Source organism: Mizuhopecten yessoensis, unplaced genomic scaffold (assembly GCF_002113885.1).
Source record: "Mizuhopecten yessoensis strain PY_sf001 unplaced genomic scaffold, ASM211388v2 scaffold8657, whole genome shotgun sequence".
NCBI lineage: Eukaryota > Metazoa > Mollusca > Bivalvia > Pectinida > Pectinidae > Mizuhopecten > Mizuhopecten yessoensis.
In genome coordinates this window covers 837,397-850,993 of record NW_018407656.1, presented here as the reverse complement: position 1 = coordinate 850,993, position 13,597 = coordinate 837,397, and the positions used below count along the sequence as shown (strand labels likewise).

Here is a 13,597-nt window from a genome sequence, read left to right as displayed (position 1 = left end):
CTTGACAAAGTTACCAAAGTTACAGACGTCAAGGTCAAAGTTGAAGGTCACAAAAAGACGAGAAACATGATGTACTCACCACGGCTCAAATATATGTGAAGTTATAATTTACATGGCCCTTGCTGTAGTGCTAAGTTAACACCTGACCTAACCGAGAAAAGTGAATCAGTGTTACAGAGGTCACAATCAAAGGTGAAGGTCACAAGTAGACGTGGAACATACCATACTCATCAAGGTACATAAGTATGTAAAGTTGCATGACCCTATAGCTGCAATGAGTCGAAAACTGACCTAAATGCAAAAATGTAATAAAGTTCTCAAAGGTCAAGATCAAAGGTGTTGGTCACAAGAAAGTGAAGTCTGCTGGTCTCATCAAGGCACACAAAGTATGAGAAATTACTATGTCCCTAGCTGCAATTACAGATGTATAAGCCAATTACTGATCTAACCGCAAAGATTTGTTAGTAAAATGTATTTCAAGGGAAGTAACTAGTATTGCCTTAAATTATCTATACCGACTAGTTTTAATAGTTTACCTTGTATCTCTTGTGTGTCAGATCCTGAATCTTCGATGATTAAACAGTTTATTTCTGGTAACTTACTAATGGTTTCCGTCACCTTTAACCACAGTTCCGTCTATTTGGCGTTCGGGATCAAATGTGATTTGACATAGATAAACGTATACATACCTGTTGTTTTATATCTAAGTATCTCCGTAGTTCTCTTAAAACTGTGCGTGCTCAGGTACATGTCAATTCCGTCTTTGCGTATTGCAGAGTTAACTTCTCTTGAGAGCAGGTATTGATTGTTACGTCATTGGTTTGTGTGAGAAAATTACGTCGTTTTCTCAAAAATTGATGACTTCACTCTCACAAACAAATGACGGAACAACCAATACCTGCTCTCAAGAGAAGATAACTCTGCAATACGCAAAGACGGAATAAGAACATCTAAGTACAATAGAACTAATTATCTTTGTTCCTTCTCAGTGCAATTTTATAAGATCATAAAATCCTGCTCTAGACAGGGGGTAATACTGTATTCACTACATCACACAATTTATCGCAGAAACAGGTATTGCTAATATGGTACATTGTATGTATATGTTTGACAAAACAGCGGAAACAACATTTTAGTCACATTGCGCACCCGTAAGTCACAGCAGGACAGGAAAAAATATCCCCATTTTGAAAACAAACATATCTACTTACGTATTGTAAACGTGAGCGAATGACGTCATCCTGGTAATTTAGAAAGACAATTATGTTTGTATGAAGTGAAGTACTAGTTATAAATAAAGGAAAAAAATCAACTACGATTTAAATTGAAGTGAGTGTCGAGCTTTTCTATAACGACTCGGTAACGTGATTTATATATGGTGTATGGCATATGAAATTAGGTTGGAGTTTTATCGAGTGGTCCCCGTACAAAGTATCGGTAGTATGCATGTATATTTAACTGATACAGAATGAAAAATAACTATCGTGCTAACAAAAATATAAACAATATATAAACACGAAACCTGATGATATTGCATACCCATCCTGGATATTACTGGGGTAACGCTCACATGTCGCACACCGGGTGCCCCGATCGGTTTAGTACGGAGTCATCCGGGTGATTCGGAGCAAAGTGTGCTGAAAATGTCTTGACTTCGGTTGGAATCCCGGTCTAGTCCCTCACGATTTTTACGCTCCGAACACTGTTGTTAATTATATTTTGTTTATTTCATCTTAATTATTTCTCATCAAAGTTTGTAATGCCCGAAAATAAACCTTGTTACAGTTTTTGGTATCATCGCGAAAGTAACTTGAGTTACTTCCCTTAGCTAAATTTCTGTAAGCTAGTCATGATGGGTATATAACATGTTACACATGTAAACCACATAATGCACACTGTCGTTTGTCTTCGTGGAAAGATAATTCTTGTTCACTCTTCGAATTTTACTTTTATAATTTCAATAATATGAGTATTTGATTTCGTAGTCTTGTAGTAAGCCCACGGCGGTCCTCGTACTTTGCATCTTTCAATTTCAAAGTATTTTATTGACAATACATATATAATACAAACATATAAGTTAACATTAAAGGAGATATTTGAACAGTATTGACAAAAGAATAAGACAACAGGCTTTGCCTATATCAGTCTTCTTCTAATTCCGGTAGATATGTACAATGCTTAAATATATAAAATGTTGTGATTCGTTTCCTCTCACACTCATGCACACCCACACCCACACCAGCTTATGTCTAATACTCGTTATTTAAGGGATAAAACTTGCCTGAATAACAATAATTATAACAATACATGAATATTCATTTGGAAATTTATCTAGCACGTATAAGTAACGAAACGTTTTCATGATTTAATATAAGAGTCAACATGTATAAGAATAGTTTTATTTAATTGGTTGCATGCATTACTAATACCATATACTAAACAGTGCAGATTTAAATATCCTACTAGATTATAAATAGTGGTAATATGATGCCTAATATTTGAATACAGAGGACATTGAAAGAAAAATGTATTAGATCTTCCCTCTGTGCACCACATACACAGGAAGCATCATCAATCAGATGGTCTTGTAACTTATCACAGTTAAGATCACTTTTAAAATTTCTTAGCTGACATAAAATTATGTTAAGTTTGCATCTTAATTCATGGCGGCGACCTCTTTTGTTTACATTTTGTCTTTTGTTACAGTTGACTGTCAATGCCCCTATTCTGGTATATTCGCTTTGCGTAGAGAATATTATTTCCTAAATATACTTGTCTTTTTACTTTTCAAAGACGTACGATATTCTTTGGCCTTATTTTACCTAAATGTGACCAACATTTGAAAAAAATCTGCTTCACATATATATATATGCCTTTCTTGAATTAAAATATTTCAGTGTCCATAATTTGAAAAACATTCCTGCATATGTATCGTACGTAAAATTTCACATGTTTTCAAAGTCGCCCTTTTTGCATGATACAACAAAAAAGGGGAATTTTCCAGTTTTTCAATGCGTTTTTGAAACAGCGCAGGCAAGTATAATCTTTGAGACTTCTGTACTTTTAAAAACCTTCAATATACCAAATGAAATACCAATTCTTGTCCCAAAAAAGTGGCGTGTTTCAGAGAAAGATGAAAGTGAGGTTGCCATTTGGCCTTATTTACAATACAGCTGGCCTCTTATTGTCAGTCGCAGTTGGGAGAACAGAGTTATCAAGCTGTTGAGAGATTATAACTTTGAACGATTACTTACACACTTAAATTCTGTAAAACAATATATTGAGATAGATATCATTACAAAAGTGGCTTGAAGGTTTACATAACGACCGTGAGAGTGATAACATACAGCTTGAGCAACACGAGTAATTAATTGATTTTAAGATAAACATGCTTACGTAAGCTAAATTTCGCAGTGGTAATTTTTAAAGCTAAGTATTGAAACTGATCGGTATTCTCGCACTAAAATTGTTTAAGAAGATACATGTAGGCTTTACACGTTTTAAAACTTAAACTGTAGTGAAGACGAATGCCATTTTCTGATTGTTTGTGGGTTTTTTTCAGATATCATGATCAGAGCTCATCTTTTTACAACAGCAGAAAAGAATGTGCCAGGTTTTTAATATTTTAACATTGTACAGAAACTTGTTGTTTTAATGAGTGAACCTAATTAACAATATGTCTTGGCGAGCACAGTTCATAAGATGTATTGTAGAAGAATGTGTTTTTAATATAAGTCTGACCCTTTTATAGTATAGTTTTAGAATTGATAAATTAAGCTGTATTAACAAATATATCTATAGTATCTCGTCAGCCTTATATTGATTGTACTTTTTTCTTCATACTTGTATGAATTTTATGCAAAATTACAAAATAAAAAGTAACATGTGATTTTTTTTAATAAAATAATGGTATTGTATTGTACTCAACGGAAACCGAAAATTGAAAAAGATCTGTCTCGTGCTGTTCTCTTGGTAATTATGGTCTTATTTATTTATTTATAAAAATATTTTGAAAATAATCAATTTTTGACGAATTAACTCAAATATCTGTGGGTGTGTTACCTTTATCAATATAAAGTATTAATTAGGAGGCATGTGATTATAGATAAACTGACCCCAGGCGATTGTAACGGAGATGTTGTTTACATAAGCAATCTGGACGACTCGAGGCTTGGTCAGCCTTAATTGCCGTGTCAACACGATAATTACGGCCCATATGGCCGCTTGAGTGATTAATAAGCGACCATAGAAAGCTGGTTGCTCAGCGAGTCAAACCTGTTAGACAGATAAACCACTAATCAATTGATCTCCGCTGTAAACAGACACCTGTCATTTCAACTGGTTTGAGTTGATAAGTATTTTGATAATACTATTATGCCAGATTGAGCTCGATATCACCCAGAAGGACAGTCCTTTTATAAGCAAACGAGGCAAAACTAAATTCATATACCTATATTCAGCAGCATCATGAACACACGAGCTAACCCAGACCGCAGAACTATTTTAGACACAGGCGTACAGAGTCGCAACGCACTATTGGGGGCAGAACGCCGATTTCGCCGATCTTGTGAGCAGATCGTCCTACTAAACCAGCGCCTCGACCAACTACAAGTCAGATACGATATGGCGAAGAGCAGCTCGAACCGCGCCTTCCGGTACAACCTGCGACTGAAGCTGGCTGTCGTAGAGGGCATGCGCAATGTGTACTACGACTATGCACACAACAAGGCGAAGATGGTGGCAAACCTTCGGCGAGACTTGTTCGGAGAAACCGTGGAAATCATTGCTGATGACGCCGAATCCTCCGACACGTCGACAGACTCCATTGAGTAGCAGATCTGTGAATATGCAGATTCCAGCCAAAGGGCCCTTTTCAGGGCCACAAATTTTCCCAAAAAGTGTCCCGCTACCTCGAATATTACGCATTTTCATCCCTTCCCAGTTAGTTAGTTAGGAATACGTCCCCCCCCCCCCCTCCACTCCGGTATAAAATAACGATAATTTATTTGGTATTGTACTTTTACAAAAATTGTTTTAAACCGAAGATTCGATCGGGAGAAAGATGTTAGATTGTCAAACTGGTTATACATGGAGATTATGTTATTGTTCGGCAAACTTTCTCAATTCCAGTTGCAATGAAATAATGGAACAATCTTTTGTTCACATATTGGCGAATAATTTTGATATTGTAAACGCTTTCGTAGTACTAGTGAAAAAACCCACACCAAGTAGTGAAATATAACATTTTCTTTTATCTAGAAACCAATATTAGTTTATACTATACGCCTTCAAAAGATACGGACTTCCGTAAACGGAAACAAATTGTCGAGTCTGGTATACCACGGAATTAGATTAGTTCGTGAGTATACCAGTATATTATATGTCTGGTATACCAGTATATCATATGTCTGGTATACCAGTATATTATATGTCTGGTATACCTGTATTATATATGTCTGCACATGGTATACCAGTATATTATATGTCTGGTATATCAGTATATTAGATGTCTGTTATACCAGTATATTATATGTCTGGTATACCAGCATATCATATGTCTGGTATACCAGTATATTATATGTCTTGTATACCAGTATATCATATGTCTGGTATACCAGTATATTATATGTTTTGTATACCAGTATATTATATGTCTGGTATACCCGTATATTATATGTCTGGTATACCAGTATATCATATGTCTGGTATACCAGTATATTAGATGTCTGGTATACCAGTATATTAGATGTCTGGTATACCAGTATACTAGATGTCTGGTATACCAGTATATTATATGTCTGGAATACCAGTATATTATATGTCTGGTATACCAGCATATCATATGTCTGGTATACCAGTATATTATATGTCTGGGATATCAGTATATTAGATGTCTGGTATACCAGTATACTATATGTCTGGTATACCAGTATATTATACGTCTGGTATATCAGTATATTAGATGTCTGGTATACCAGTATACTATATGTCTGGTATACCAGTACATTATATGTCTGGTATATCAGTATATTAGATGTCTGTTATACCAGTATATTATATGTCTGGTATACCAGGATATTATATGTCTGGTATACCAGTATATTATATTTCTGCACATGGTATACCAGTATATTATATGTCTGCTATACCAGTATATTATATGTCTGCACATGGTATGCCAGTATATTATATGTCTGGTATACCAGTATCTCATATGTCTGGTATACCAGTATATTATATGTTTTGTATACCAGTATATTATATGTCTGGTATACCTGTATTATATATGTCTGCACATGGTGTACCAGTATATTATATGTCTGGTATACCAGTTTATTATATGTCTGGTATACCAGTATATTATATTTCTGCACATGGTATACCAGTATATTATATGTCTGGTATAACAGTATATTATATGTCTGGTATACCCGTATATTATATGTCTGGTATACCAGTATATTTTATGTCTGGTATATCAGTATATTATATGTCTGGTATATCAGTATATTTTATGTCTGGTATATCAGTATATTATATGTCTGGTATATCAGTATATTATATGTCTGGTATATCAGTATATTAGATGACTGGTATACCAGTATATTAGATGTCTGGTATATCAGTATATTAGATGTCTGGAATACCAGTATATTAGATGTCTGGTATACCAGTATACTAGATGTCTGGTATACCAGTATATTATATGTCTGGACATGGTATGCCAGTAAATTATATGTCTGGTATACCAGTATATTATATTTCTGCACATGGTATACCAGTATATTATATGTCTGGGATATCAGTATATTAGATGTCTGGTATACCAGTATACTATATGTCTGGTATACCAGTATATGTTATGTCTGGTATATCAGTATATTAGATGTCTGGAATACCAGTATATTAGATGTCTGGTATACCAGTATATAGATGTCTGGTATACCAGTATATTATATGTCTGGGATACCAGTATATTAGATGACACACATTTTTTCTACATGCTCATTGGTTGGATTATAATCACGTGGAGGTCGGTGATTTGTGATATTGACACGGTGTTACCCTTTTTAGACGGTCGGTTTTTTGACACAGCTAGCAGGGTAATATTCACTTTATGACTTCACCAGTATACCAGTATATTATATGTCTGGTATACCAGGATATTATATGTCTGCACATGGTATACCAGTATATCATATGTCTGGTATACCAGTATATTAGATGTCTGGGATACCAGTATATTATATGTCTGGAATACCAGTATATTATATGTCTGCACATGGTATAACAGTATATTATATGTCTGGTATACCCGTATATTATATGTCTGGTATACCAGTATATTATATTTCTGGTATACCAGTATATTATATGTCTGGTATACCAGTATATTAGATGACACACATTTTTTCTACATCCTCATTGGTTGGATTATAATCACGTGGAGGTCGGTGATTTGTGATATTGACACGGTGTTACCATTTTTAGACGGTCGGTTTTTTGACACAGCTAGCAGGGTAATATTCACTTTATGACTTCACCATTTTAAATTGTATCGTCACATTGCTCTCTGCCAGATCTAGTGCATTCTCCCTGAGAATTTTCATACGTTCCTTACTTTTTAATGATTTGGAGATAATTTAGCATCTAATATGAAAACAAAATACTTTTATTCGGTGAATATGTGGTTATTTGAACCTAAAAAGATATATTAACCCGGACTTCGTCTCGGTTAATATCACCTCGCAGGTTAATACAACCACATATTCACCTCAACACAAGTCCATCATAACCGTAACCTCATTGTTCTCCTTTAAATATAGACTTTATAAACACTGGACAAAGTATACCTCCAGCAATTAGACCGAGCTTTACTATATCAATTGTGTTTGTACCTTTTGGCGATATCATAATAAGTCTACATACAAATGTAATAAGTAAAGGTTATTGCATGGTCCTAAAGATTATAAACTTTTCCAGGAAATGCTTATCCTCTCACATGATAAGGAAATCAATAACGCTGCCAACTCAGTAATTGTTTTTGTTTGTTTTTCAATCATGAAATTACCATTCTTAAATTCTTCTTTTTTAAATTTTAAATGTGTCAACTAAGTTATCCTTTCCACTGTATTGACTTCATCGTTACTTACTTATTGATTATCTCACCTTTTTACAGCATTTGTGACCACTGCCCACAGTCCACTGGGCACACCCCCTTTCATGGTCATGTAATCATGAAAGGGGATTATGTGTGCAGTGGACTGTGGTAGCAAGTGATTTATTGCCCACAGTTTTCCATTGTGAGAGGTGGGAAGTATGCAGTAAGTTGTGCTGTCTGCACTGCAGTCACCCGTGCGAAGCTCTACAATAGTACCACAAGGTAGAGACAAAACAGAGTTACTTCCCTTGCTATATGTGAGGGAAACAGAAAGTACACCCCTTCAACCGCGGTAAAAAAAATCATTCCTTTGTTTCAAATCAAGTTTTGTATTTATGGTACAACTTTTTGTGAATAGGATTAACAAGTTTTATTTGATGATGACTGACTACATTTGTAATTTCAACAACACAAATGTTGGTACCTGAACGTGTTGTTTGTCAATGTAAAGAGTAATAACTTTACCAGCTTGTGGAAATAAATGAGGTAACTTTTATGACATTTTTACTAACTATGTTTACAGTCTACGCTAAATACCATATATTCATTAACATTATAAATTATTCTGATTGTGTATCCTATGAGATTTTCTGCTAAAAAAGTTAACTTAAAAAGTATGTTTGCAATACATTCTTTATATTAAAATAAAAGTATATAGGATACAAATTCAACACCTAGGAAAGAATAAAAGATAAATAATGGCAAATACGACAGATGTGCATAAGGATTCTGTTGAGTGACCAATGAGATCATTTTACCGTTTCTATATATAATATAACAACCTACTTTAACAGATATTAGTATTTATTTCAATTCCTCCGCTAAGGGTTTACTAGTCTTACGCTCGACCGAATGAACTGAAGAGAGATTCTCCCTAGCCGAAGATCTTTCTCCAGGAAACAATTCGTCGTCCCGAGTTTTCCAGGGGTCATTGCGATTTTTGTGAAATTATCGCTAGGTATTCTTGTCAATATTTTCCGGGTCCAAAAATAACAGAGGCAATTATTTTTCTTTTCAATGCCTCTGGTAAGAGTCGAGCTCAGAACCTCTCGTTTAAACTAATCGGACGCATTCTCCCTAGCTTTACAAGGTCGACACTAGGAAAGCCGGACGATACCAACTAAAACAAATTACGTGTATCAATGTCACACTTGCGACAAAGAATCTCGAACAGATTTTAACGATACCACGATTATCTCGTAATTACTACATGAACAATTTTTAGTGGCGCTAACCGGCTTTTGTAGTTCTCTTGGTGGATTTTTTTCTCACTTTGTATTTTCACATGAATGCAACTGCAGTTATATCTTCAAAGCTTAAAAAATATAAACATACTTATTCAGAGAGTCACTTATAGAAGGCAATCACGATCAAGAACACATGCCAACAACCTCAGATCCCGTATTCATAAAACCGTTCTCATGCTTAAGCATGGCTTCTGTGCTCAAACCAGTAATCTTGTCATGTCAAACGATCAAAAAGTCACATGTAAACATTGAAATCAGTATTCGGCTTAAAGTCTTCTTCCATTTTTTCCAAATCATTGATAAAATAGGGCTTTTATTAATTTACATCACAAAATCTATGCTTGAGCATGAGAACGGTTTCATGAATACGGGCCCAGGTTTGCTGAGGTGGTATTGAGTATTTTATTTTCGCGATGGATTTTTGTTTTTGCGAATGCAGGTTGCACAAGGATGTATTTGTTTCTTTTGGAGAGAAAGACAAACACATACCGGAGAGACCAATCAGTTATTTTCAATATTTTATCTATTCATTGTAAGCACGATCATCGATACAACAAGTTATTCCAACTTTGTACACACAGTTCACTTTTCAATATTTAGGCTTGAGAAGGGAAACGAAGTGTTCAGAAAAACAAGTTTTTATATTTTATTTCATTCAAGTTCTAGGAATAACTATCTTGGGAAGGAAACATTACGTCACAGACATACTTTCCTGGTTTATAAATCATAATAAAATAAAACCAAAACGCTAAAAATGAGTTTTTTAAGAAGTGATATAGAGTGATATATTGTGAGCCGTGTTTGAAGTATCCGTCCTGATATTCAAATAAGCACTATCCGGTCATTCAGATTTATTAATGTATTCATTTTGTACCTCTGATATTAATAATTATAATACATTAATTTGCCCAAAACTCGTCTATCAAAGCACTGTACAAGTTTGCAAGAGTGAAACCGCATAAGAAAGGTGATACATTACAAAATAATGTATTACATACATTCTTAAAGATAATTTTAAATTTTATGAACAATGTATCACTAAATCTAATTTTACATGTTAAGAACCATATATCAGTAAAACTAATTTTTCATCTAAGAGCCATGAATCCTTAAAGCTTATTTTACATGCATGAACCAATTATCCTTAAAACTGATTTTACATTTTCAGAACCATTGTATCATTACAACTAACTTAACCTGTCACATGGTAAATACCATGTATCCTTAAAGCTATTGTCACATGGTAAATACCATGTATCCTTAAAGCTATTGTCACATGGTAAGAACCATGTATCCTTAAAGCTATTGTCACATGGTAAGAACCATGCATCAACCATGTATCCTTAGAGCCAAGTTTACATGTGAAGAACCTTGTATCTTTAAAACTTATTTTTCATGTAAGGAACTATGTATCTTATAAGCTTCTTTAAAGCTAGATTTACAAGCTAAGAACCATCAACGATATATCTAAAACAATGATATCCGGCACTGCGATAATCATTAGGAAACAGAAAGTCGATTGATGATGGCTGTGCACATAATAATGGCTGTTTTTTTTTTTTTTTATATATCCAAGGACAGTGTTGTCGTCTCTATGGCAAATAGATAAATATGGCCAAAATCGATCTTTTCCTGTTTATATCCAGTGAAAGGATAATTGTTTTTATTTATCTCTGATATTCTTAACATGCAATGTTAACTCTTAAGTGTCAATTTATCCTTTCAATCCTCCGATCCAGCCTCCTTCAGCACGTTTTATTAGGTGTCTTTTTGAAAGCACTCAGATTAGCCTTGTCCAGATACCGGAATATGATCGCGTAACTTTGGCGTTCGTCAACCTGCATAATCATGGCCCTTTGTTTGCTATCAACACATAAGGTTTCACCTGTAATAATAATAAAAAAAAATAGTTGATGTCATTAACAAAAAAAAGTGAAATGAATAGAAGTGTGTGTATATAAGAAATAATCAGCGTATGTGCGTGCAATATGGTGGAATATATAACAAGGGTGAGATTACGTTGTGAAAATAATTAAGGAAGGCCGTTTAGTTGCGGCCCGAGTTCAATATTTTTTCTAAAAGTTTATAATCCACAATTGTATTTTCCATCATGATATCTCTTTCGTGTCTACCTTAGTGTCTATACAACGACATGGTGATCAAGGGGATCTAGATTACCGAACTACTTAAATAAGGTTGTTCATTTGCACGTGCTAACTTTTGTCACGTGATGTTTTCATTTCACAACAATCTGCGCGTTTGTATCATTTCTGTCATTGTGGGCAGTTGACCTTATTTCTCTTTTTAACCTGGATCTATTTGCGATTATCTAAAGTTCATTTTCAGATGTAAATGGAATAGACGATACAAAATAAACACTGACGTCATGCTCTATTTCAGATCATTTTTTTTACGTACTCTGATTTTAGGGTCCAGAGTTCTTATTGGATTCACATATATCGTTTAAATATTCTTACATTTATAATACTTGAGATGCATGATCTTTCTTTTAATCAATCAAATCCACCTATTTGCCGACAACGCTCGTCAACACAAGTATGAGCATTTGATAGATTTACAAACACTATTTCAAGCTATCTTCGCGGTACGGCCTTTGGAAATAGTACACCAGGTTGGTCTCAACACCCCGGGAAAACAGTTTTGACCATTGACTGAAAGGGCATGAATTATCTGTATAGTATTCCCCGCCATGTGAAAAATGTAATCAAATCAGCCATACTGTTATATAGTTGGAGTATAATAACATAATGTAATCGTTTCAGGGTCACATACCTTTCCTTAGGACGCGTTTTTTGCCGCGGAGACGAACATCGTCTGTACAACTGTAGAGGCAGAGCTTGAAATCATCCTTTCGACCTTTGGCATTGATCAGCAGAGGCTTGTTATGTTGTAGCCAGGGGTAATCAAACGAAATGACTCCCTCTGTACAAGATTTTGGTATCGTTGCCCTTCTACAAAGAAAGCATACGCACTTTTTTAAAAGACTTCGTAAGTTTGTATGATTTTCTCTCACAAAACATATTTAACATTGAAATTACAGTATGCATGTTTTCGTTCATGATCCAAAATAGCATTAAATCTGCTTTTGAGACCATCCTTTTTAAGCGACATTTGCTCTTGGACAGGGTGAACATCATTTCGCTCAACCTGACAAAACAACTTACTTATAACAAGTCATCTCAACATCATTTAATATCAAATAGGGGTAGTAAATGTATGTATGATACACTGGAATCACATATATAGAGATCAATCTCTAATTCGAAAAGAGATTTCTTTCAATCAAATAGAGATAGAGATTTATCTAAACACAAATCAAAAGATATCTGTAAATGTAATAGTGATATCTTTGAATGTAATAAAGATATCTGTAAATGTAATAGTGATATCTGTAAATTTAATAGTGATATCTGTAAATGCAATAGTGATATCTGTAAATGTAATAGTGATATCTGTAAAGGTAATATATGTTGTAGCCAGGGGTATAAAGATATCTGTAAATGTAATAGTGATATCTTTGAATGTAATAGTGATATCTGTAAATGTAATAGTGATATCTGTAAATGTAATAGTTATCTGTAAATGTAATGGTGATATCTGTAAATGTAATAATGATATCTGTAAATGTAATAATGATATCTGTAAATGTAATAGTGATATCTTTGAATGTAATAGTGATATCTGTAAATGTAATAGTGATATCTGTAAATGCAATAGTGATATCTGTAAATGTAATAGTCATATCTGTAAAGGTAATAGTGATATCTTTGAATGTAATAAAGATATCTGTAAATGTAATAGTGATATCTGTAAATGTAATAGTGATATCTGTAAAGGTAATAGTGATATCTTTAAATGTAATAGTGATATCTGTAAATGTAATAGTGATATCTGTAAATGCAATAGTGATATCTTTGAATGTAATAAAGATATCTCATATAACTAGGATTATTTGAGATGAACGCTATTGCTTATAAGATATATCCTAAAACATGAGACGACGCACATTTTATTTCTTCATTTTCAATGGTTGGATTATAATCACGCAGGGTCGGTGATTTGTGATATCGCCTTGCTTATATTAGAAACAGCAAGTCAACGTACACTTTATGACGTCATTTCAATGACAACGTCACAATGCTACCTGGTAAATGCAGTTACCCCCCCC

At 34.1% G+C, this 13,597-nt stretch overlaps 1 protein-coding gene across 1 annotated transcript in view; it reads right to left on the bottom strand.

Moving 5' to 3' along the window:
* Nucleotides 1-9,918: 9,918 nt before the first annotated feature.
* The window catches only part of LOC110456319, a 5,408-nt gene continuing 1,729 nt past the window's right edge, over nucleotides 9,919-13,597 (bottom strand). Inside the window, exons 2-3 of the mRNA XM_021506988.1 lie at nucleotides 12,202-12,380; nucleotides 9,919-11,293 (exon numbers count right to left, since the gene is read on the bottom strand). Of these exons, the coding sequence (XP_021362663.1) occupies nucleotides 11,154-11,293; nucleotides 12,202-12,380 (319 nt within the window). The 3' untranslated portion in view covers nucleotides 9,919-11,153. The remainder of the gene's footprint in view (nucleotides 11,294-12,201; nucleotides 12,381-13,597) is intronic.